The 27,592-nt window shown below is 42.5% G+C and overlaps 1 protein-coding gene across 10 annotated transcripts in view; it reads right to left on the bottom strand.

Moving 5' to 3' along the window:
- Positions 1-27,592, bottom strand: part of PHF21B (PHD finger protein 21B) — a 214,773-nt gene that overhangs the window by 101,836 nt on the left and 85,345 nt on the right. The window contains exon 3 of one of the 10 annotated variants that reach the window (XM_039541609.1): positions 25,007-25,067. The exons of the other annotated variants lie outside the window; for them this stretch is intronic. Coding sequence (XP_039397543.1) covers positions 25,007-25,067 — 61 coding nt within the window. The remainder of the gene's footprint in view (positions 1-25,006; positions 25,068-27,592) is intronic. 10 annotated transcript variants of the gene reach the window in all.

Genomic DNA, 27,592 nt, shown 5'->3' with positions numbered 1-27,592 from the left:
ATGAGAATGAAGCTGCCTCAAACCTATAACATCTGTTTGAGCTAAAGCATTTTTTTCAAACAGAAATCAAGTGTTTATTTAAAGACATCAAGTGATGGAGTCCACCGCGTCCTAAGGTAAGTTGTTCCAATGGTTAATTACTATCACTGTTAAAATGCTGCATCTTATTCCTTGTCTGAATTTGTCTCGAGACAGCTTCCAACCTCTGGATCTTGGTATGCCTTTTCCTGCTAGGTTAAAGAGCCCTCTGCTACCAGAAATCTTTTCCCCCATAGATAATGATGGTGACACCATCTGTGTGTGTGTGTCAGCTAAGGGCAACTATAATAAATCTGGATCCTGGGCTCATACAAGCCGCTGCAACTTGTTGCTGCTTCAACCTGTGTCAGGGACCAAATGATCCCACCACAGCCAATCAGAGAAGCACACTGCCTGTGCTCTCAGTACCTGAACCAGGGGCAACACAGGTGTAGGGATGAATGCTGCTCAAGGAGCTTAGGAGTCTAGTATCAACAGCGTTGTGCAGTTTTACCTTGCACCTTTCTCACTATGCATGTGAGTGTCAAATTCTCTTGGTTAAGCCATCTAACAATTACTTCAGTGGGAATTCTGCCAGCATAGGGAGTGCACAATTGGACCTGCACTTGTGGGCTATTGTTGCCTAATGTAAAGTTAACCCATTCTATTAACTAATGGTGTATAAATAAAGAACCTTTCACTGTTACACTAAATCTATATCCAATGAACAGTTTATCATGAGCGGAGTCAGAGGGAAGCATGCCTGTGTCATTATATTAAGCATTCGATAAGATGCATTGCTCACTGGTGAACTGTCTTTGGAGACTCTTTTACTCTTATCACAGAATGTGCCTTTACAGCTTCTGAGGTAAGAATAAAATCTGGGAACAAACCAGGAGAATGCAGGTGCACAAGCTGCTAACAGGAGCTGCTAACAGTGACAGACACAGTGAGGAGACTTTGAAGAGTTATTGATGCTAGGAGTATCCATAGATGCATGATAGAACTAAAAGGATTTTCATCCACGTAAAGGGTATCAAGACAACATGTAGGGTAATAAAGATGAGGAAAAACAAACAAAAAACCAGGGGCCTGCTCCTGCTCCCATTCATACATTTTAAGGCCAGAAGGAATCAATAGACCAGTGGTCACCAATTGGTAGATCGCGATTGACTGGTCGATCCTTGAGCCTCTGATAGTCTATCGCGGTCTCCGGCCACTAAAAGTCCAGCAGCGCAGTGGGGCTAAGGCAGGCTCCCTGCCTGCCCTGGCCCCAGGCCGCTCCCAGAAGCAGCCAGCACACCCTTGATGCCCTGGGGCAGGGGAGGCCAGGGGTCTCTGTGCACTGCTCCTGCCTGCAAGCACAGCCCCCGCAGTTCCCATTGGTCACAGCTCCCTGTTCCCAGCCAATAGGAGCTGTGGAGGCGGTGCCCGCAGGGAGGGGCAGTGCACGGAGCAATGTGCCCCTTTCCGCCAGGCCGCTGGGGTGTGCTGGCTACTTCTGGAAGCGACGGGGGCCAGGGCAGGCAGGGAGCCTACCTTAGCCCCATTGCGCTGCTGACGGAGAGCTGCCTGAGATAAGTGCCACCCAGGGGGAGCCTGCACCCCAACCTCCTGCCCCAGCCCTGAGCCCCCTCCCAGAGCCAGCACCCCATACCCCCTCCTGCACCCCATATTTCCTCCCATACCCCAACCCCTTGCCCCAGCCCAGCACCCCCTCCCAGAGCCTGCACCCCTCAACCCCTCCTGCACCCCAACCCCAGGCTCAGCCCGGAGCCCCTTCCCACACTCCTAACCACTCGACCCCAGCCTACAGCCCGCACCCCAACCCCCTGGCCTAGCCTGAGGAAAGTGAGTGAGAGTGGAGGAGAGCAAGCGACAGAGGGAGGGGGGAATGGAATGAGCGGGGCGGGGCCTTGGGGAAGGGGCAGGGTACATTCTGGGTTGCACTTAAATTCAGAAAATGATCTTGTGAATAAAAAGGTTGGAGACCACTGAACTAGACCATCTAGTTTGACTTCCCCTATATCACAGACCATTAAATTTCACTCAATTACCCTTGTATTGAGCCCTCTGACTTGTGTTTGACTACAGCATATCTTCTAGAAGGCATCCAGTCTTGATCTGAAGACATAAAAAAAAAATGGAGACTCTACCACTTCCTTTGGTAGTTTGTTCCAATGGTTAGTCACTGTTAAACATTTGTGCTTTATTTTTTCATTTGAATTGGTCTTATTTCTAATTTGAATTTGTCATGAGTATTAGCAATGCCAAACGGAAGCAGGGTTGGACCTTAGGTTTGCTGGGACTATCAATCCTTTAATATTTACAAGATTTGTCACAAGTTTCTTATTGTTCTCAAACCTTTGCATTTTAATTGCCCTCCTTACTGTTTGAGCCAAACAGTGAAGCAGGATTGCAGGACAGTATGTAGGAGTGGATGGTCCATGTGTCATTTCAGCACACTCTCCAGTCTTTCAGGTAACTCTCAGCTATTCAGACACTGGTAGCCTAACATGGTGTCCAAATAACTAACATAAAGATCATTCTGATGGAAAGTATCCCTTTGTGCATGAAAAAAATAACACAACCTAGGTATTAGTATGAAAATGCATACTATGGAAGGGCAGGAAGTGACTAAGGGAAGAAAGATATGTGAGATATATAGAGCTCATGTATGGAGAAGAACTAGTATGTTTTCAGAATGAATTCTGAGAGAGGAGCAAAGATGCAGAATGAAGGGAAGACTGTAGAAGAGGCTGAGATACAACGTTTTCATAAGAACCAAGAGGTTAATGGAAGAGACGTAAAGGGCTCCTAGGAGATGATTTAGTGACAGAAGAGGTACATATTGATAAATAAAATATTTACCTGCATTCTTCGCTTTAGTATTCACAAGGGAGGGCAAAGGAAAAATGCCACCAGCAGATGTGAGAAGGAAGATGATTTGCATTAGTCGGAACATTGCCCACAGGTTGAGGGAAGTGATTATTCCCCTCTATTCAGCACTGTTGAGGCCACATCTGGAGTACTGCGTCCAGTTTTGGGCCCCCCTCTAAGAAAGGATGTGGACAAATTGGAGAGAGTCCAGCAGAGGGCAATGAAAATGGTTAGGGAGCTGGAGCACATGGCTTACAAGGAGAGGCTGAGGGAACTGGGCTTATTTAGTCTGCAGAAGAGAAGAGTGAGGGGGAATTTGATAGCAGCCTTCAACTACCTGAAGGGGGGTTCCAAGGAGGATGGAGCTTGGCTGTTCTCAGTGGTGGCAGATGACAGAACAAGAAGCAATGGTCTCAAGTTCCAGTGGGGGAGGTCTAAGTTGGATATTAAGAAAAACTTTTTCACTAGGAGGGTGGTGAAGCACTGGAATGGGTTACCTAAGGAGGGGGTGGAATCGCCTTCCTTAGAGGTTTTTCAGGCCCAGCTTGACAAAGCCCTGGATGGGATGATTTAGTTGGGGTTGGTCCTGCTTTGAGCAGGGGGTTGGACTAGATGACCTCCTGAGGTCCCTTCCAACCCTGATATTCTATGATTCTATGAAATATACCTCAAATCCAACAAAGAATAAATACCAACTTCAGTGCTGGTAAAACAGAGGGGGAAATGGTAGGTAAAAGAAAACAAAGGGCAACTTTAAAGTTGTTTCATCTGAGGCGTGGGCTTTCCAACCCTGTCATTTGGGGAGAAAGGGTTGTGGGTTTGGGTTTTTTCTCCTTCTCTTAATCTGCTCTTCAGAAGTTTGGAGAGCTGCAGTTTCTCATTATGTACTCCTTCTGGAATTAACTCCTTGTGTGGGCTATCACATTAGGCAATAGATAGATGTCAAAAACAAGTTACAAGATGGCAAGGAGCCAAACATTGGAGGTGTTATAATGGAGTATCTGTTATTAAGAGGGGAGTTGATTGTGCGCATCAGGAGGTGGTTTCTTTACATAAGGAGAAGCCTTGCAAAGAGCAACCTTCTAAAGAGAGAGCAGTGAATCACCAGCTTATTTAACTGCTTTCCTCACAAGGAGATATTGCACAAACTCTCCATATGCTTCATTGTGGCACACAAACCTTATGCTTCTTCACTGAGTCTTACAGATCTATGAAGTCAAAAACAACTAAGCAATCCAGCAACTAACTTCAGCCTTTAAATAAACCAATGCTCTCCAGAGGGGTGCAAACTGAGTACTAGGTTGTCCTTTCAAGGTCCAGAATCTATCATCCAGCCTGCAAATCAGCTCTTGTATCATCTATGAGTAGGGCGCTACCAAATTCACGGTCCACTTTGGTCAATTTCAAGGTCATGGGATTTTTAAAATGGTAAATTTCATGATTTCAGCTATTTAAATCTGAAATTTCACGGTGTTGTAATTGTAGGGGTCCTGACCCAAAAAGAGTTGTGGGGGGGGTCAAATGATTATTGTAGGGGGGGGTGCGGTACTGCTACCCTTACTTCTGCACTGCTGCTAGTGGCAGTGCTGCCTTCAGAACTGGGGAGCGGTGGCTGCTGGCTGAGAGCCAGCTCTGAAGGCAGAGCCACTACTGGCAGCAGCGCAGAAGTAAGGATGGCATGGTATGGTATTGCCACCTTTACTTCTGTGCTGCTCCCTCCAGAGTTGGGTCCTCAGTCAGCAGCTGCCGCTCTCCAGCTGCCCAGCTCTGAAGGCAACAGTGAAGAAGTAAGGTTGGCATTGTCTGATATTGCCACCCTTACTTCTATGCTGCTGCTGGCAGAGCGCTGCCTTCAGAGCTGGGCATCCGGCCAATATTGGCCACCCTCCAGCTGCCCAGCTCTGAAGGCAGTACAGAAGTAAGGGTGGCAATACTGCGACCCGCTCCCCAAAGATAACCTTTTGACCCTCCTGCAAATCCCTTTTGGGTCAGGACCCCCAGTATGAGAAATGCTGGTCTCCTCTGTGAAATCCGTAAAGCATAGGGTAAAAGCACACAAAAAGACCAGATTTCACGGTCTGTGACGCGTTTTTCATGGCTGTGAATTTGGTAGGGCCCTATCTATGAGGGGCTGCAGCAGTCAAGTTACTTTCCAAAATAAGAGACTCACAAAATGTATCAAGTGTCCAAATCTCAAAATAGACCATCAGTCTCTCTGATCCTGGAAATCAACATCCGGGATTACTTTCAAACTGATCCAGTGAGTGAATGAAGAACTAGATTGAAATCCTCCCCCACGCCTTGTGTGTGTGTGTGTCTCTGTAAGTAAAAGGAGCATTACTTCTGCAAATCTAAAAAAAAACTTGGGAGATTAAATTGCATAATTGGATTATACTATGTGAATATTTTAATGAATATGTGCAATTATTTCTTTTACGCATAGAACTGTTGAAAGATCAATTGCTATTATTTCCATTGCTACCTATGTGCTTTCTAAAGTTGGTTACCTATAGAGCTCTGCAACTAGAGTAAAGAAGCACAGTGCAAAGTCTACAACTCTTTAGTGAAATCTTTTTTGTCTTTTATTCATTCATTAAGAAGAGAGATGAGAATGAAGCTGATAGCTCCCACTCCTGGGACACCAAGTACCATTTAATTGGCCAAAGACACAAGATTTTCTACAAATCCTCCCTGGTTCCAGATTTTGAGATATTCAACTGTCTTACAATGCAAGAGGACTATAAACAATCCATAAAGGGCCACCGTCAACACAATACTCAGAGAAAAAATTCCTCAGCTGTTCAACTAATAGTATCATCAATTATTCAAGCTAAAAGTATTTTTGTAATCAAATTTACTTCTCACCATTTATAGAGTATCGCCAGATCAAAGTTTTAAAAAATCAGGAATCCCACAATAATGAGATTGATCTGGAAATCATAAGTCTGAAAAATAACAAACATTGGGTTATTTTTATGTTTTTTGGGTTTTGAGCCTTTAGAGGTCACGTTTTCAATTTTATTTCTGCATCCATGAAAGCTAGAAAGTTACTTCATATTTATATATACACGCACACACATATATGAGAAAGCTGAGCTTCTTACACAATCACAGGACTCCAGCAGCTGGAGCTTTAAGAAAAACACTAAATATCATTAGATTTGGAAATTTGGAAACACTGCATTAACTTTCTGCATTTCAGACTAGGCAACGAAACTATACTAGTGAGTTTCTCTTTATATAGCATGCAAAATTATAGATATTTGATTGATTCCATCTATCGCCACCTTTTGTGTGCCACCTGTCGTCTCAGGTCCTGATCCTTGAAAGCCTTGGGGCTCAGTCCTCCAGTGCCCATGTGAACGGAAACTCTGAACAGACCCTCAGATAGTGTCAATCATCATAGCGCCACTGAAGTCACCCTGGCTCAGTGTGGCTACTCGCGGGTGTTTAAAGAACTGAGCATGAAAGCTAAGGACTGAATAAAGTTATGCACGCAAGTGGGTGTTTGACTTAAATGGAGCTATGACAATTTACACCAGTCAAGGATCTGGCCCACATATGCCACTGGAACTATTCATGGTTTCAAGCCTGCACCCCAGCAATGGTTGCAGGATTGGACTCTAAAACTTCATGTCAGAGACTGCATCTTCACATCTATTTGTACAATGCCTAGAACAGTGAGGCCTTAATTGTGACTGGGATCTCTGAGGATTACTACAATATAAAGAAAACAGTAAATAAATAATACTTTATTACCAATAAACAACAGTCCAATTTACTTCCTTGTTGTCACACTTCCATGCAGTGCTGTTGTCTTTGGGCTTCCAGCACCTCTGGGAATGTACAGGCATGTTGGATTTGCTTTTTTTGGTTTTTTTAATTTTCACTGACATGTTTTAAAAGTAAACATCAAGAAAAACATCTATTCATGTTAAGTTTTGTTAATTTCTGTTACACTTAGTTCTTTTAAATCTCAAAACTAGTTGTCTGTTTAAAACATTTGAAAACTAAAGCAGAGGAGTAAATTGATAAACATTAACAAAATCTGCATCAATAGAAGAAATGTGAGCAATAATGACCTTTTGTTTCTAGACATATTATATTCCCAGATTTAATCCTTCACAATTTGCTGCTAAGGGTTTGATTTTGCTAGTCACAGACTATTTTAAAAGTGTATCAGCTGAAGAAGAATAGCATAAAACACTTTTTTTTAAAAATAAAACCAACTCTCTCTTTTCAAGAAACAGCCAAATGCCAGTGTAAAGATTCAGGAACAATTGAGAAATAAAATGGGTTTCTCCATAAAGAGCTAGTCCATATAGCCCACAGCTAATACACACGCATACACAGTTTTATTAAAAGAGCATCTCAACTGCACTCTCTCTCCCCTTTAATGATTAGTCTCTAATGATATCTTTTACATATCTGAGCTGCTACACAATAAACTTTGCACAAACTAAAAGGGCAGAGAAAAACTGAACTATCTTTTAAATAGCAGCAAGTCCCACTATAATGTCTTGTTTCTTCTTCTGTTTTTTCCGTCCCTTCATTTTCCTTTTTTCCCCCTTTCTGCCCACCTGATCCTTTTTAAAGGTTGTGGGACAGATTCATCAATATGCTCCGCAAAGCTGTAGCGGCATATTGGTGAATCTTGACCTGCCAGTGGAACAGAGCTAGATGCATCTCTTTCTGGAATCAGTGGATGCCACTCCATCCATTTGCCAAGGACGCCCACCAGAGAGTCACATCTTGCCAGACTATGCTCTAGGGACCTAAACTCTGATTGGTTACATGACACCACATCACTCTGCCAAAAGATCTTCAAGTCACCCCACAGCTTGGTGTTTAATAATGTATCTACAGGCTGGTGTGTGATAGGTGGAGGCACAAAGTTTCTGGGTTGATAATATTTTGGGTCCTATATACTTCCCCTGCCTTTGGATACCTGGCTGAGGTGCACAATGACATAATAAGGTTTACTCCTGAGCTCTAAAAGGTGGCAGCTCCACCATGCTTTCATCATCTACTTCTACTTTTCACCCTCCGTGAAACCTAAAATGGAATGGTTTCTTTGCTGGGGGTTTGCTGCTGGTTCATTGGGCCTAGCTTTTACTAAAATTCTTGAATTGCCTTATGTACAGTGTCTAATTCTTTTGTTTTGGGTAATGGGTGCTTAAAACTAGATAGAAAAAGAAATGTATTATTTTTAAACCAAAGCTTCACAGTTTTTTGCCTGTCCAAACCTCTGCTTTGGGAGCACACAATAAGATCATTTGACGGTTTCCTCCCATGATCCTATCCTAAAAGCTTGAGAGAAAAAGCAGAAGCACTGTACACATGACTAAATATGTCAAACTAGGCTGTAGAGCAGAATTGGAAAATGGAAAACTCAGCAGACCAATCAAGAGGCTTTCCTTTATCTCTGAGGACTTAACCATTTAACAGGAGATTTGGCTATATGGTTATCTCTGCTTCCCAGCAATAATAAATTCTCCTTCTATAGTGCCGACCATCAGAAGAGATCAGAAGATTGGCTTTAAAATCATGGGATTAAAAAAATAATCCAATAAATTTGGGGTGCTTATTGTTTTCTTTCTGGTTTCTCAGGCTCCAGGCTGCATTTGCTTCACATTTCAAGCTTTTCCCCACACCATGACGCCTAGAAACTAACTTATTTTTGTGAAAATGAAAGCAGAAGATTCTCATGCAATCTCTTGATTACAGCAGCTGGACTTTAAAAAAAAACCAAGCTACCAAACATTACAAAATTTGTGATAAAATCATGAGAATTGGCAACATTAGTTAGCCACAAGATACACAGAACTAAAAAATATTAAATTCATTATGCTGGTGAAAATACCACTAAGTAGGGCCTACCAAAAACAGGTATGGTTGAACAAAAATAGTAATCTTTATAAAGCACCGCACATTCTGAAAAGACTGTTGATGAGTCTTCATGATTATAATGAAGCAATTGTGATACACAATTCATAACTCAGTGGTATATTCTCCTTTTGTTCCATGCATAGAACCTGCCATGGACATTCATGGGAGCTTTGTGCCTGGTGTCCCAGAGTTAGTATTGAAGGATTGATTGTGACTTAAGGTATTGTATACAATTCAATTAAATACCCCTGGCTGGCCTGGGTCACCTAACTTGAGCTCACAGGGTTCTGGCTGTAGGGCTGTAAAACTGTGCTGTAGATGTTTGAGGGGGACCCCTCCCCCCTTGTGGGGTCCCAGCCCAAGCCCAAATATCTACAGGGGGTCCTAAGGGCAGACATGCCCTACAACTAAACCAGTGGTTCCCAAACGGGGGTTCGTGACCCCGGGGGGGGGGGTTCGTGAAATGTTACAGGGGGTTCTCGGAAAAAATCCCTAATGGTGGACAGAGCTGTCCCTAGGGACCCCGAGCCCCTAGACTTCCCAGAGCTAAGAGGATCAAAGCAAGCATATCTATCACACTGAGGAGATTTAAACTTCAAGACTCCTAATAAGAAATGGAAAGGGAGGTGGATATTTTTTTGCTGTTTTTAAAATTAAATAGGCAGCTAGAATTGTTTTTAAAATTTAAAATTTAAAAATTATTATGACGAACAAGTTTAAACTTTATTGTAACATGCATTGTTTGCCTGGACTGCTCAAGACCTGAATGCTTGTGTAGGAGGAACTATTTGGCTTCTTCAATACCTTCATGCTGTTTCCCATCTGATACTCCTTGATGAAACATAGGAGCCTTGTCTTATAATAGGCTTATTTAAAGTGATACAAGCTACGAAAGTGAGATCTTGGAAGAGTGTTGCCATTTTCATAATGTAATAAAAATACTATAATGATAAATAAGAACATAAGAATGGCCCGTGTGGGTCAGACCAAGGGTCCATCTAGCCCAGTATCCTGTCTTCCAGGTGCCCTAGAGGGAATGAACAGAACAGGTAATCATCAAGTGATCCATCCCCTGTCGTGCATTCCCAGCTTCTGAAAAACAGAGGCAAGGGACACCATTCCTGCCCATCCTGGCTAATAGCCATTGATGGACCTATCCTCCATGAATTTATCTAGTTCTTTTTTGAACCCTGTTACGGTCTTGGCCTTCACAACATCCTCTGGCAAGGAGTTCCACAGGTTGACTGTGCATTATATGAAGAAATACTTCCTTTTATTTGTTTTAAACCTACTTCCTATTAATTCCCAGCTTCTGGCAAACAGAGGCCAGGGACTCTTAATAATAAATAGTGTGTAATAAGCATGTCATAAAAACAAATGTTATATTTCCAAGATCACTGCTTTTATAATTTATACTCAGGTAAATGAGAAAATCCCTGGAAACATTCATTTTTAGGACTGGTTTTGTAACACTTGACATTTTAGTGAAAGGGGTTGTTAAAAGTTGGGAACCACTGAACTAAACCAAACTGTGTTTATAGTGTTGTCATGGTCAGAAAAAGTGACTAGATAAAAACAGTGCCTTCTTAATAAAAAAAATCTACCCTCTAAGTGAATTTAGAGTACAACACAATTACTTTACTTCAAATATAAGCATTTCCTGCTCTTTATTCCTCTTAGCACTGCAAAACCAATACAGCTCGGGAGAGGGAACTGGATTTTTTTTTTTTAAGTTTGTGCTGAAGCTCTTATCCAGGTTCCAAATGCAGAACCCTTATTGTGGCTGATATGTGAGCCAAAAAACCAAAACCAACCAGCTTCATTTTCAGAAAGAAGGATGTATTTGAGGGTGCTGGCAGTTAGGAAAAACCTCTTTTCTTCTGCAAACTGAGCAGATTTGATCTTGAGTCCCTGAGGCTATGTTTACACTGCAATTAAACTCCTGTAGCAGGCCCCTGCCAGCAGATTTAGGCTTGCGAGGCTCAGGCTGTGGGGCTGTTGAACTGCAGTGTAGACGTACCCTCATGAGAGACAATAAGCGCGGTACTTCTAATTTTTACAGGATCACTTTTTAGAATGCAAATGCTCCATTCCGCTCTTGGTTCCCTTGTGCTCTTGGACAGGAAGAGAAGGAGGATGGGGACAATACTGGTTGATGAAGGAGGAGGGAAAAAAGCAAATACCAAGAGTCAACAAGAAAACAGCTGCACCATTCTGAAAAGGATTGTACTAGGAAGGAGGATCAAGACCAACCAAAATAAATCAGTGAAGGAGTAAGAATTTTACAGAAAAGGGTCTTATTCTTTTTGGCATCTCATGCCATATCCCTTCCTACACTCAAATGCCAGAATTATCTATATTTTGTCTCATTGATCTCTGTGTTGATTTTAGCTCAGATTGAGTGAACAGGAAAGAGAAAGCAAGCAAAGGAGTCTGGCAAGATGAAGAAAGAAAAGGGGTCACCTGTAATGAAACTGATGCTTTGCTTTCTGTACCCAAAAGAAAGTGGAATCGGCCACACTGTGAATCATTCTCTGAGAATGTGCAGTCTGAGTTGAGACTGAGATAGAGAGACCAGCTTCGCAAAAGCTTAGGAAATATCCCTCTGTTTTTTTGTTGACCCTTCTCTGGGACCTGGTTGCTATCTTCCAAATCTCTATGCAGTGGCACCCACTGCCATATGCAGTGTGTACTACTGGCAGTTATGAGGAGGAGCAGCACTGTCTGCTCCACTGTCTCACTCCGGTATGGCCCTGATGGCCCTCTGTCATAAAGGAGGGGCTAGAGGGCCAAAATGAAATGAGTGGTGTTGCGATCCCCATGCACCAGGTCACATCGTTCATCAATTCTGGCCCTGCTGGTCCCCCATCATAACTTAGGGGCCACGGAGCCAAACCTGAGGGGGCACAGTTGTGGGTGGGGTGGCCAGCACTGCTGTTCCTAGCTGCTGCCATAGGGCACACCACTCTCAGCTCTCTGACACTGATGTGCAGACCCAGATCTGCTTGCGACCAGAGGCCTTGAGTTCTGCGGTCTCCCAGATGAGCTCCCCAGGCCAAGTCTAATGTGCGGCACCAATGACAGAGACGGCTGTGGGGCAGCAAAGATGCAGCATACCTGCTAAGTTTCGATCCACCACCGGAGAGAGTCAAGGACTGGGTGAAGCAGGATCACGAGCCTGTCCAAACCATCCCAGGCTGGGTGATGCACTGACGCGATCCCCGACTGCAGTGGTCGAAGCCTGAGTCTGAGGTGCTGCACTATGTAGGTACAGGCAGCCATGTGCCTGAGGAGTTTCAGGCAGTTTCTTATGGTAGTGGTGGGGAACTGCATGATGCCTCGGATTATGTCGTTGAGGGCTTGAAACCTCATCTGTGGCAGGTATGCCCCTGGCTTGTGTTGAGTCCAGTACTTCCCTTATGAACTCTATCCTCTGGAGGGGAGACAGAGTTGATTTCGCTTTGTTTAGGAGTAGACCCAGGCTCTTGAAGGTGGCTCTGATAACTGTGACCTGAGTTTCCAATGGGTCCTGGAGCGGCCTTTCATCAGCCAATCAGTCATCGAGGTACAGGAACACCTGTACCTGGTGCCTCCACAAAAACGTGGCAATGACTGCCATGCACTTGGTGAATACTCAAGGTGCTGCTGACAGGCCGAACAGGAGGACAGTAAATTGATAGTGGGTACCGTTAACCACAAACCTGAGGTACTTCCTGTAAGGCTGAGTGGTTGCGATGTGAAAGTACACGTCCTTCAAGTCGCAGGCGACATACCAATCTGCTCGATCTAGTGAGGGGATGGTGGAGGCCAAGAAGACCATGCGGAACTTGAGTTTCTTTACGAAGTTGTTGAGTTCTCGCAGGCCAAGATAGGCTTGAGGCTGCCCTTGGCTTTCAGTATTAGGAAATACCAGGAATAGAAGCCCTCGCCCCTGTGCTCCTGAGGAACCTCCTCCTCCACTAGCCCTAGTGATAGGAGCAACTGCACCTCCTGGATGAGGAGCTGCTCATGAGAAGGGTCCCTGAAGAGGGACGGGGAAGAATTGGATGGAGTATCCCCTCTCTACTGTGCGGAGCTCCCAGAGGTCCAAAGTGATATGGGACCATGCACGGTAGAAAGTCTCTCTGATCTGGTGTGCTGTCCTTGACCACACCTTCAAAAGGCCAGTTTAGGGCCTGAGGGTGGTTTGGGCTGGCCAGATCCCTGGCCTGATGATGGCTGTTGCCTCCTCCTGCCACTCCTGTTCCTCCTCCGAGAACCGTCCTGTCGATTCTGCTGATGGAATCTTGGAAGAGGTTGCAGTAGGAAGTGTCTCCGCTGTATGGCAGGAGCATGCAGGCCCAACAACTTGAGGGCGGTTCATAAGTCTTTCAGGCTGTGCAGCCTCTTGTCTGTCTTTTCAGAAAACAGAGTCACACCCTCCAATGGGAGGTCCTAAATAGTCTGCTGGACCTTGTAAGGGAGCCCTGAGACTTGGAGCCAGGATCCCCTCCTAATGGCTACCCCAGTCGCCATGACCCTAGTTATCTGCAGTGTCCAATGTGGCCCGGAGGGAAGCCCGGGAGACTAGCTTCCCCTCCTCCACCAAGGCGGAGAACTCAGTTCGGGAGTCTGATGGGAGGAGCTCCGTAAATTTGGCCATCGCTGCACAGGTGTTATACGAGTAACTGCTGATGATGGCCTGTTGGTTCAAGATATGGAACTGCAGACCCCCTGTGGAATAGACTTTTCTCCCAACAAGGTCTAGATAAGGGGTAGGCAACCTATGGCATGTGTGCCGAAGGCGGCACGCAGGCTGATTTTCAGTGGCACTCACACCACCTGGGTCCTGGCCACCAGTCCGGGAGGCTCTGCATTTTAATTTAATTTTAAATTAAGCTTCTTATACATTTTAAAAACCTTATTTACTTTCCATACAACAATAGTTTAGTTATAAATTATAGACTTATAGAAAGAGATCTTCTAAAAACGTTAAAATGTATTACTGGAACGCGAAACCTTAAATTAGAGTGAATAAATGATGACTCGGCCCACCACTTCTGAAAGCTTGCCGACCCCTGGTCTAGATGCTTAGCCTCCCTGTTTTTTTGGGGAGGGCCTTTGGAAACCCCATCTCTCATGCTGGTTAGCAGTATCCACAACAAGAGAGTCAGGGGGTGGGTGGGAGTATAAATGTCCGAACCCTCTGGAGGGCATGAAATAACACCTCTCATTGCACTTGGCAGTGGGCAAAAAGGAAGGTGGCATCTGCCACAGGATCTTGGTGGTGTCTGCAATGATTTTAATGAATGGAAGAGCAATCCAGGAAGGTCCTGAGGGGACAAGGATGTCCACCAAGGGATCAGCCTCCTCGACTAACTCCTCGGCCTTAATGCCCAGACGCTGAGCAGCCCTGCACAGCAACTGTTGCAGCACCCTGCTGTCCTCGAGCACTGGGGCTACCACTGTACCAGCCAATGCTTCATCAGGTGATGAAGAAGAGGAAGCACTTATAAGGAGCGGATGCACCCTGCCATCTGCCCCCAGGGAGTCCCTAGACTCTTGGGGCAGCATCAATGCCAGTGGTGGATTTGACAGTGCTGGGGCTGCAGACGCTGGACCAAGTGTTGGCGCCGTCATCAGTACGACAGGAGGAACCATCGATGGAGTTGGTGCCGACAAAGGCGGAGAGCCCGTTGCCAACATTGGGGCCAGGGACGTCAGTGCCTGCTCCATAGTCCACATCGACAACGGTGCCGGTATGGAAGTCGGGCGTGTCAGCGGTGCCAAGGACGTTACCTAGGGCAGTGCCGGTGTCAGTGCCGAATCCAGTGCCGGAATCGATGATGGTGCCACTGTGAGGCGTTGGTGTGTAGACGGGCTCCGAGGGAAGATGCCTAGTCGATGGCGGGATAAAGGTGGTTGAGGCCACAAAAGACGCTGCAGAGAGGTGACCTTGGGTCCCTCTCTGTCCTTGGTGAAAGGCCCAGGGGGTCCAGAAAGGCCACTGTGGTGGGTTCTGCCACTGTGGAGGCCATGCCTGGGGTTCTCTTCTGCCTCTCCCAGACCTTGATCTGCAGCTCCTGCTTCTCCTGGAGTGATAGGAGTCGGACTCTGACTCCGAGGTCTCAGAGATTGAAGACCATGGAGGAGCCAAGCCTCAGTGCCTCAAGCATTGAGAGCTTAGGGAACAGGTAGGCTCTCTGTCCGAGTGGACTGGTGCCGAGGGACATGGAGAAGGGGAGAGCCTGGACATCATAGCTGGCTTCCCTCTTGACTGCATCGGGGGGAGGAGGGGAGCAGGGTGGGTCTGCCAGCGCTGGAGGTTCTTCCCTCCTAGGAGGCGAGAACGGCGCCATAAGGTGCAGGAGGTCCCAAGCGGCTTGGTAAACTTCCGGCATCAAAGGGAGCTGTAGCTGCTGTGTAGGGACCAGCGACTGTGGGGGGCCCAGACTCAACTGCCTTGCCTGGGCAGGAGTCGAGGCAGCCCCAGTAGGGGATCCGGAGCTGTAGCCCGCATGGGGAATCACTTTTCTGGATTTAGACGGAGGGGAGCGGCTTTTCTTTTTCTTCTGATGCACCGGTGAGTGAGATCAGTGTCTGCTGTCCGCCAGGCCTCGTGAGGTGCCGTATCAGTGCCAAGCGTCTTGGGACGAGTCCTTTCTTGGCGCCGAGCTTGATGACAGTGCTGGGGCGCTCCGCGTCGAGGACGAAGTGTTAGGAGCCGGGTTCCCTGAGCCCAGGTTGGCGTGGGGGCATAGGGCTGCCTCCATGAGGATTACCTTAAGCCACTGTTCCCTTTCTTTAAGAGTTCTAGGGTGGAACTCACGGCACATCTTACAGTGATCCTTTTGGTGGCCCTCCCATAGGCACCATAAACATGAAAAGTGTTTATCGCGCTTCGTGCATGTAGCCTATAGGACTAACCTGCTTGCTTATATTATATATATATATATATATATATATATATATATATATATATATATATATATATATATCTTTTCTTATAGTTTAAGTATTGTAATAGGTTTATAGATTTATATTAAAAATAAGTTTGGCTGTAATGCAAGAAACCTACAGGCCAAAAACCTGCATGTTAAACTAAAGCAAAGTTAGCATATCTATATCCTGTGCCCTTTTACCCAGAAAGCAAAGTTGATTTATATCTTGTTATCTAAACAGAAAAGTACTTATACCTATGACCTTTTATTTAGACCAATAGACAATGGAGAATGGGATTTTTCAATGTTGTACCCACAGACTTAACAAGTACACCACAAGAGACTGATGTGCATACATACCTGTCATCAATATACACATACATATTACCCTATGGGGTAAGTGTACCCTAACATTTCTGTGGCTGAGGAATGAAATTTGGGCATAAGAGGAAGGATTTCCAGCATTTGCCCTATAAAAGAAGTGACCCACCTCAATAGAGTACCCCATTTCTCACTTTACTCCATCTCCATTCTCACTTTACTCTATTCTCACTTACTTCCTCCACTCTATCGATTCTATCTATCTACGATGACTACTACTATCAGTAGGCTATACTTCTTCTTAAACTTTAAGTTTCAAAGGAACTAGGCTAAGCTTGGTTTCCCTAAGTTTCATTCTTTGTTTATTAGGTTTTGATTTTAAGCTCTTAGCATTTTCTAAGCACTGCATCCCTCATTCAAGAATTGAGAAACCTGAACCGCAAAGCTGTTCCTGTGTCTCTTACCACCAGGTTATGAAGGAAGGGTGTGAGTATATTAACCAAAGCTTTGTTGCATATAATACTATATTATCATATGTATCTTTTGAATAGCAGTAATGCAATTGTAACTTCGTAACTCTGGGTATTTTACCACTTACTTACTATTACTGATTTTAATAAAAAGTCTTTAAGACTATATCTGTCGGAGGTGAGCTTCCTTTCATACCCCCGAGGGTCCTTTGTAAATTCTGTGGAGTCTGATTCAGGACAAGAACTTTTATCTTCTGATCAAACAGACTGGCGAGCCTAAAACCCATACTAATTAATATTGATAATAATTATTAAGACTATTAATAAATTAAATTCCCATATTATCCAAATTAATATTATCAGTACACTTAAATCAGGTTACATGCAGGCCAGACCGTTTTTCAACCCCAGGGACCATGGCATACCACAGCTCCGGGGAGGCGGAATGGGGGGGGGGAAATCCTCAACAACTCTATACTAAAAACTCTAATACTAATAACGGATACTAAGGTAACTATATAAAGGTAACTATAGAACGCGCTTGCTAAGCAAGCGCTAAGGGAAGTTCCAGCCAACCGTCACTGGCGGTAAGAAGAAACTGAAGGGGTGGTGGGTCGGCAGGGCGCTATATTGAGTGCCATGAACGCACGACTCCAGGGGGCGCCCAGGCCGGCCCGATGGATGCTGCTAGCGGAAAAATCTTCCGGCCACCGTGCACGTGCACACACACACACCTGATTAGAATGGACATAAAATGAGCCCTCGAAGAACTTCCATTGATGTCATCATATCAAACATATCTGTCTGACTAGGATTTTATACTGTGCTCATCACCATGGTATCAGAGTGCCTCAGCTTTGGCTGAGAAAGAACTAAGTACAATCTAGCAAGGACTTCAGGATTTAGCCCAATTTATATTCACCTCACTGAACTGTTGCCCTTTCTGGAGCAGATGGCAAAAGCCAGGTATACAGATATAGCTTCACAACAGTGTGAGGAGAAGAAATATGGTCAAGGACCAAACAACCTTCTGTTGCTAAATGTACGGGGGATCTGTAAGCTCCATGAAGAGGACCATGTGTTTTTAATACAACATCCAAAGCACCAAAATACAATACTAGAAATAATGAAAGGCAGAGCTACCAAGAGTAGTGTTCATGCTACATTGTTTTAATATATACTCAATTCCAAGAAAACAGAGCCAAACCACACACAAAGCAGTATCTAATGTCCTTAATCTTTCTTTGGAGACCACCGACAATTATAAAAAAAAAGTATCTGATTTTAAAAGGTGTCAGGGCAGTACACACGGTCTAAATCTAGCAAGAAAAAAAAGGCAGAGAAGCCTCAAAATGTCACACCTAGCAAAATGTCACATACAATAACATTACAAAACAAGGGTCTATACACCAGTGATAACTATACATAAGTCAAGTTCTCACTCTCTCTACCTCAGCACCATTCACTAATTTTAAACCTAGTCCCACGAGAAGGTAGAAACTTGTTTAATATAGCTCACATTGAACTGTTATTAAGACCTGCGTCTTGCTACATAAACAGCTCCAAACAACAGCCTCAGAAAGATATTTGTAGTGTTATGTATACAGCCAACTTTTAGTTAATGTTAAGTGGTACTAAATGTTCTGTTCCCTTCCACCAGTGTATTTTTAGAAGGAACAGCACATTTTACTGGAAACGTATAATGTGTTGAAAGTAAGCTTCAGATTTTTACTTAAGTGTACTAGGGGAAAAAAAGATCCTGGAGTGCTAAATATAGTTGAAAACGGCTCTTGTAGTTTTAGCATCACTGAAAGAACCTACACTGTTTTCCACTGCCGGAATGAATTGATTGGGCATTTTCTCCAGGGAGATCTATAGTAACATTGCCTGTTTCTTCCATTCTTTTTAAGTACTACATAGAACTGCCATCAAGTGAACTTTTCAAAAGCTTTATGTGAAAGAAGAGTGTTGCTGTGCTACAGCTTCAAAAGAAGAATTGAGTAATCAATGTGTTAATTAAAAGACTTCTTACAGAGAAGCTTTTTTTAAACTGTAAACTCAAGGCCCTTGATTCTGCTATGGAGACCTTTGTGTGCTATTGATAGGTTTTTACACTTACGCAAGCGCCACTATGTATCACTCGCCCCCTACCCCTGTACATGCTTGCGCATGTGAGTGCACACACACACACACACACACACTTGCTTGTTGGTTAATACTGGAAATAATTTTCCAGTATTTTCTGCCTGATTTTAGCCATACAACAGTACAAAATGTAACTCCTTGTCTTAGCTAAAAGGTCATGCTGCCCCATTTTTCAAGATTTATTTTATACCCACAGAATCTTCTACCTTGAATCTTCTACACCCAGCAATTTTTCAGTTGTGGTACCTCTTCCAAGATGCTACCAGAAATTATTTTATAATATTCATTTCCATACACAGACTCCTTCAGGACTTTGTGACACCAAACAAACAACGAGCAAGTGAAGAACATCACTATTTCAATGTAAAGTGCACATCCAAAATAAGAAATACAACTTAAAACTTCACAGAAAGAAGAAAAAATGTTCACTCTAAACAAAGATTCATCCATGCAAGCAAAGCAACAGTAGATTGACTATTTTTAAAGCCTGTTGGCACTTTTACAGTTAACTTGCTTCATTTGAAATTGAATCAATACTTCTAATTATGTCAATTACAGTCTTAAAAATAAAGTGATCTACAGTGGAGGTGAAACCAGGATATAACTTGGTAATGGATTCTGGATATGCTTTAGCATAGTTTTCAGATCAATATACATCATTTATGCAAATACAAATTGCTCAGAGATTGATTATGAAGTTGAATTTAAATGATTGGTATGTTTTTGTAGCTTGACTAATAAAAAACAACTCTACCCCCTTTTATTCAAAACTTCTAACTAATAGCCTGAATTTCCAATGTTTTAAGAAAGGTAGAGCTTTTTAATATAAACTTGCTAAATTAAATTGCTTTATTATCTTTAAGCTTATTGATGTAATTTAAGGTGTCCAGGGTCTTTAAATATTTCCATCCATCTACAAAAGTACTTGTTATCACTGGTGTATAGACCCTTGTTTTGTAATGTTATTGTATGTGACATTTTGCTAGGTGTGACATTTTGAGGCTTCTCTGCCTTTTTTTTCTTGCTAGATTTAGACCGTGTGTACTGCCCTGACACCTTTTAAAATCAGATACTTTTTTTTTATAATTGTCGGTGGTCTCCAAAGAAAGATTAAGAAGGACATTAGATACTGCTTTGTGTGTGGTTTGGCTCTGTTTTCTTGGAATTGAGTATATATTAAAACAATGTAGCATGAACACTACTCTTGGTAGCTCTGCCTTTCATTATTTCTAGTATTGTATTTTGGTGCTTTGGATGTTGTATTAAAAACACATGGTCCTCTTCATGGAGCTTACAGATCCCCCGTACATTTTGCAACAGAAGGTTGTTTGGTCCTTGACCATATTTCTTCTCCTCACACTGTTGTGAAGCTATATCTGTATACCTGGCTTTTGCCATCTGCTCCAGAAAGGGCAACAGTTCAGTGAGGTGAATATAAATTGGGCTAAATCCTGAAGTCCTTGCTAGATTGTACTTAGTTCTTTCTCAGCCAAAGCTGAGGCACTCTGATACCATGGTGATGAGCACAGTATAAAATCCTAGTCAGACAGATATGTTTGATATGATGACATCAATGGAAGTTCTTCGAGGGCTCATTTTATGTCCATTCTAATCAGGTGTGTCAAATGCACAGGTTAGTTTCCAACATGCATAGAAAGACAATTCTGTTTTGAAGAACACACTGTAGCGTTGCTCTTTTAAAATCTAAAAGCCCAAATCTGCTCTTATTAATGTCAATGGCCAAACTCCCATTGAATTCATAGGAATCTCCCGGGAACCGCAGCTGCAAAAGGAGCAGAACGTGGGGCTGCTGGGTGGCCACACACCAGCAGCTCCTCCGGTGCAGCTCTACCGTCCCCAGCCCGGCCCTTCCATGCAGCTGCGTCTCCTGAGTCCTCCTGCCTGTGGTCTGTACAGCAGAAGTCTGGCACAGTGGGAGGAGGACAGAGCCCCCCATCCTTGGTAACGTGGGATGGACGTGGCTCATGGGGAGGGAACAGGGAGAGCGTGGGACGGTGAGGAATCACGTGGGAAGGTCACATACCCCAACTTTGTGTCCCTCCCCTAGTGCTTTTCATGCTGTGCCTTTTGGATTATATATAGGGGGACTGACTGACTGACTGACCATGTGATTTCAGTCCCAGGAGAACTACCTTTTGGAAGCTCTGTACTCCATTCAGGAATGCTACAGGAGGAACTGAGCAGTCACGTACAATATTTTGGGGCATACCCACATGTACCAATGGGTGCTGAGGGCTTCCATGGTTGTACTCTAGAATTTGAAACATGGATCAATCCCATCATCAGATTCCAGAGACAGCTTTATGGTGAAACACTTAGCTTGTCTTAATTATTTCCACACCATATAGACTAATCTGTGTACTTAGATTCCGCTGGTGAGTTCCTAACTAATATTACTTGACTGCAGAATTTCTAATTACAAGTATTACCATTTCTAATCTTCTGCAGCTCTGCCTGCTGTGTCTGCATCCGAGTCATCACATTACAAGGTCCTCTATTGTCTTACTGCATTTTTCTCAGGCCTTCCAATGTTAATAAACCAGAATAATGAAAATCTAGGGTAACAGCAGGTCTAATCAGGATGAAAGTACATTTTAGTTTTAGGCTCTCTAGTAATGGGGGACAACTGCAAGCTAATACAAGCTTAACACAAGCAGTCTTAACAGAGAAGACTGAGATTTCCTAATCAAGCTACAAAGAACTTGCACTGAAGTGAGAGATGCAAGAAATAAACACCAATGCAATCACTTGCGGAAAGATTGAGATTGTTTAAGGATATGGGCTAAATACAGCTATTGGAGTTCAGCACAAATAAATACAAAATAAGACCAAGAGCAAAGAATTCAAAGAGTGAATATCAGGTAAATGGAAAGGTGATGTAGAACAGAAAGCAGAAAATAGATTTGGGAGTTGTGACATAAAATAAACAATCCCTAACACTATCAACTCAAATGTTGAAATGCAGTGAGGAAAGGAAATAGAACACCAGTACAAGTGTGTAAAGTACATTTATGGAGGTGATATTAATATTATTATACTATTAGGTACTGGTTACATGTCAGCTAGTGAATTGTCAGTGTTCTCAGAACAAACAGGTCAAGCCACTTTGCTCCTTTTCACTCGGCAATCTGCTTTCATTATTTCTCAATGTCTGCTCTAAAATAAGCTACACAGGGCCACTGGCCATCTTTAAATCTATAAAGCTTAAAACCTCAGCAGTGGTGAAGAAAGCAGCAGAAAATTATAGCTCACATGAGAGAAGTACAGAATCAAGAGAAAAGTTTAATTTGTCTGTGCTGGATGGTGAATTTGGAGAGCAAAAATTATTGTGTGTACACAGACAGGCATAACAACCTCTCAGTTTAGACCCATGAACCTGACTATACACTGCACTGGTCAAAACCCTCTGTGAAAGGAGATATACCAATGAAATCAGTCCTCTGAGTGGAGAAGAGGAGATTTTGTAGGGATGGAAAAAAACTGGCCAAATTCTCTATCATAGCCAAAAAATGGAAATGCCTGTGTCCTCTGATAAAGGCCATGGGGCCAACATAGAGGGAACAATCTGCTCACTTAGTGCCTCATCAGTGTAACAGGGCAACATGCACAGCAATAACTGTAATGCATAACTATAGCATTACAGCATGATGTCACTGTAGGGAGGAGTTAAATTATGGAAATGCACAGTTAAGGCACCCACATAACCTTAACTTGATTGGAATTTTTTAAAGGTTAACCTGAACTCTGAGTTTCCTGGATTTATAATGCTTGTTTGGGGATAATTACATCCTTGTGATGATTTTTACCTCAAATTACTCATACATACACTCTAACTTAAATCCATCTTAACATACTTTTTATCTGGGAATAGTACGAGAGAGTTAGTTGAAAATGTTCAAAAAACTTTTAAAAATTTTAGTGAAAAATGGTGAAAATGTTCAGCATCTCCCTCCCCATTTTCCCACACACTATAATAATAATAATCATTATACTCATAATTATAATCTAGTTTTGTCCCTAAGATCTCATCAAAGAGAGAATTACCTTTTCAACATATTCTATTGCTTCCCTGTGATTATGACACTCATAAAAATACAGAATAACATATTCCATCTCACTCAAACAAAGGGAGCACAGAGATTGCAGGAAAAAAACAACCCCAAAACAAATACACAGTTGTTTAAAGCCATTCTTTAGAAATAATTATGACAAATCTCTCCGCAAGTAAGCTTGATTTTTCACCGGGCACCTTGATTGCACATTATGCTGTGTGGAGTTTTGCTTGCTGCTCACCAATTGTAACCTCTGTGCCTCATGAATGCCACTGTTCAACATTTAAACTCCTTTGTCTCTTCCTGATATATGCCTCTTCTTCCTTGCCTTTCCTTTCCCTTTTCCTGTCATCCTTTGTTCTGCCCCTGATAAAGGTCCCTGCATACTGAAACCCAGTGGGACATGACTAGAGGCAATAAGTATGGCAGTAAAGCAGCAGGGCTTCTACACAGTAAAGTCTTGCAGCGTATACTGCTTATCCAGGTGTCACTTAAATGGGCTTTGAGAATTCCTATCTAATGCCCTTTCCTCCCTGAAGAGTGAGCCACCTGTCTCAAATGCATTTCTTGGAACTTGCACATGGCTTCTTTGGCCTGAATTCTCATTTATACTAAGGCCATTTGCACCACTCTAACCGTATAAAGGGGCCTGAAAGTATATTTATGCCTACTGTAAGGCTTCTTTACTGCCATAGTGGTATATGGGCCTTAATATAAATTAGCTTCATGCCCTTTGTCAATACCCAATTTAACAAATAAAGCTAGAAGCACCACTATATTATCTTAAAACCTTGATGGTCTGGTTATGTGTGGTTCATAGGCAGTACCAATAATAATAAAATGATAATAAAACAACGATACACTTTACGCTATTATGGCAATTTTCTTCCTAGTATTTCAACGTGTTTCACAAAAATTAATGAATTATTAATTATCACAACACCCCATTAGAAGTATACAAGTATTAATTTATTATTATTAATATTTCCATATTGCAGATAAAGAAACTAGGTAAGGAACAATCGAGGGCCTGATTCTGTAAGTAATGAGTGCCATTTGCAAACCACTAAGCAATCTAACTCCCACTGCAGTGGATGAGAGTTGAGGGAACTCAGCAGCTTACATAAACTTCCCACATGATCAGGCCCAAAGTGACTTGCCTAAGGTCAAACACGAAGTCAGTGGCAGAGCCAGTAAGAGGCTATGTACAAAGTTTACTAAAAAAAAATATGATACATACAGTAATGTGAAACAGCAATGTACAAATTCTTCATTCAATTAAAAGCATAACTGCACTCAAGACACAGCACTGGATTGTTTGGCTCAGCCACTCTCACTTGGAGTACACATAACTTTAAAGCTCAGTTAGAGATAAATTATGCCAGTATATTTCTCTCCTGATTAACGCAAATGGTCAGAAAAGATAATTAATTGCACAATGCCCTATTCAGATCTCATCTCATCTCTTGCTCACTGACCAGAAACAATTTTTCAGGTAACTTCCACCCTAAAAAGAGAGCACCAGCTGAACTGAATTTTGTAGCAGCTTTCCTACTGTATATATAATGGTAGTTAAAATAAAACTAGTTTCAGACTCTGTGTACTTAGAGAGATCAGCATGTGAATTACAGCCCAATTCCATTCCCATTCAACTCAAAAGCAAAACTCCTATTAACAGCAGTGGGAGCACAAACAGGTCGGGCCAGATCCTGAGCTGGAGTAAATGGTGTAGCTCCACTGACTTCAAAGGAGCTATGCTGATTTATACTATCTGAGTACCCTGCCCAGGATTATTTACCTCTGATGCTCAAAATTAGCATTGTTGTACTTTAAACCTCTCGTAAAAAAATTTCTGAAATAATTTTTAAAATGCTATTCCTAGTTCCGCCCCGCTGCCTTAAAATGTGTGGCTCAGTTGCCTGCAATGCTTTAAAAATCTCAACATTGGCCTTTAGTATTTTGTGTAGGTGATTAAAAAAAAGACAGAAATGCAATAGCACTCCAATTTAACCTCCTTTTTTTTCCTCTCTAAAATCTCCAAAAGCTACACACTTTAATTTCCTGTAGTTAAATCTGAACATCTAATTAAAAATGTGTTAGCACCCATAAGAGTGATGCATATTGAGAAAAAAAGGAGAGTGGACTGGCTTGTCTGCAACGGGCACTTTTATCATAAGGCATTTGAAAGGCCTGACAGCTAATGCTCTTTACCAACGAAATGCAAACTACATACCTCCAAAGGAAATTATAATGGTTAATGAGATTTGGTTTGGTTTGTGCATCATATTACCTGCTTTTCAGAGAGAATGATGCAGCCTTCTATAGAAGTGTGATATGACTTTAGGTGGGAGCTGAAAAGGATAGATTTGAACATAAGATTTATCTCAAAGTACGTGTCCTTGTTTATATACTCTGTCATTTCTCATATCCACCTTTAACCATTATTCCTCCTTAGCAATAGAAGTCAGGCTGTTAATTATGTGGAATTTTTCATTTTAATGAAGGGAAACAAAGATCCTCATGAACATGCTCACATTTATAACTTATTTACAATGTGTTCTCATAGTTACCATAACTCAGGGTGCTAAAGGAGGTAGTCACAACACACTAGCTACAGTATTAATGCTTTGAAAAATTACTAGCCAAACAAGAATTTTTATTAGTCGGCCTTTTGTGTTATATGTGCTCTGCAGAGACTTTGCAAGACCAGAGCTTACTTCATTTTCTGACAATTTTACTAACTAGCCTAGGATATTATTATATTAGATGGTGATTTACTAGTTCTATTAAGTCCTGACACTAAAGATGTTTTATGTAAAATTAGGTCTTAACACAAAGATTTTCCTCCCAAGAGGGGAAAAAATAAAACAACCTGTTCTACATTTAGGCTACAGAAGTGAACATCTGCAGGATCTGAACAAGAAAGATGTTAAATGTCCAGTCCCGTTATGCAAGAACCAATTCATAAATCTCATCTGAAGACAAACTGCATTTGATGACAACCTGTGTAATGTCTATGTATCTAAAAGTTCTCCCATCGAAGAGTCTAATGTTACATCAGAATCTCAGTACCACTTCTTTATGTAAAAAGGAGAGTTATTTACACATCAGCTGTACTCTTTGGAAGGTCACATGAAGTAAGGATCCACATTCCTGGCTCTTGTGGTCTCCAATGAGCAACAATAGGAGAGTAATTCATAGCTTGATTAGTAAAGATTCTTGCCTCAAGGCAAAACTATTAGGTGCACAGGCGTCAGGAGCACAGTATAAAAACTGCATCTTTTCCCATGTAAGCCTGGTTCTAAGTATTACAATAAACCAAGGGCCTAATGCAGCTCCCATTGAACTCTATGGCAGAACTCCTGCTGAACACCGTGACATTTGTGATCTGGCTCAAACTCTCAAAGGAGATGAGACTGGGAAAATAAGTCTATTTTCAGTACATTCTATTTAAAGATAAGTAACTCCTTTTAAGTGAGAAATTGCAAGCTGAAATTGATAAAAGTTCTTTCATTCAGAATGATTGTATCAAGTAAAATGTTGTGAACTGAGAGTTCTCCAACCACATCCACCTGAGGAGGAAACTAGATCTGTCTCACCCTGTTGTAGCCATGTTGGTCCTGGGATATTAGAGAAAGAGAGAGAAAGTGGGTGAGGTAATATCTTTTATTAGAACAACTTCTGTTGGTGAGAGAGACAATCTTTTGAGCTTACACAGAGCTCTTCTTCAGGTCTGGGAAATGTACTTGGAGTGTCACAACTAAATATGCTAAACAATCTGTTTCACCTTGTATTTAGCTGTGACACTCCCAAGTACATTTCCCAGACCTGAAGAAGAGCTCTGTGTAAGCTGAAAAGCTTGTCTCTCTCACCAACAAAAGTTGGTCCAATGAAAGATATTACCTCACCCACCTTGTCTCTCTAATCACCTTGGAGAAGTCTACTAAGATCATGGAATCTCTGCAATTTGTAAATCATTTCTATAAGTGATGGAAGCATGTGACTATTGTCATTGCACTACTTAACCCTTTTCTTAAATAAAATGCTGATGCTTCTAGTTTGGCTGATGGCCAGTTGATTTGGGTTCTCTCTTATCAAAGAAAATCTGGTACAATAGTTTATCAAGTCTAGAAATCTCTGAGATGATGCATTTGAGAGTGTCTGGAAAGGTATCCTTCTTCCTTCTGTATTAAGGTTTAAAAAAGAAGGTCTCATTGGACATTGTATAATTTCAAACTTTGAGTGATGGCTAGCTGACACTAGATGTCTGACGCTGCTCTTATTCCCTGGTTGCTGATGTAAAACACTGCTGCCAGATTGCTTGTATAATGTGATCTTGGTTGAATACTGAATTTCTCAAGGTCTAAAAACCCCACCCTCTCCAGAGTATTTTGCCACAGGCGCCTACAAGACTAAACACAGCGAGTGTAGATTTCTTGCACCTGCCCCTTAAATCTTAAAACAAGATTAGACACAACTCTTGTTAGGACAGACTGAGGATGAGAAGTTTGGAAATCTGCTCTGATCAAACTGAATTCAGATTCCTACCAATCAGTCAGACTCATAGGGTGAACCTGAGACTGTAGACACTTCATAACCCTTTAAGGCTTTTTGGTTCAGGGTGGAGCCATTGGCATAAAAACAGGGTTAATGGACCAGATCCTTATCTGACATAAATCAGCATAGTTCCATTGAAGTACACCCAGTTATACCTGCTGAGGAACTATACGAATTTACACCATCTAAGGATCTAGTTCAATATCTTCAGACCCAAACATCTTTTAAGTGCTCTTCCCCAGTACTCTGCTGGTTCTGTTTTATTTTCCGGACCAAGGTAATCTTCTGTTGGATTCTGATGAGAAACAGTGAGACAGAG

This window comes from Mauremys reevesii, linkage group 1 (assembly GCF_016161935.1).
Source record: "Mauremys reevesii isolate NIE-2019 linkage group 1, ASM1616193v1, whole genome shotgun sequence".
Classification (NCBI taxonomy): Eukaryota; Metazoa; Chordata; order Testudines; family Geoemydidae; genus Mauremys; species Mauremys reevesii.
This window is presented reverse-complemented; position numbering and strand designations above follow the sequence as displayed.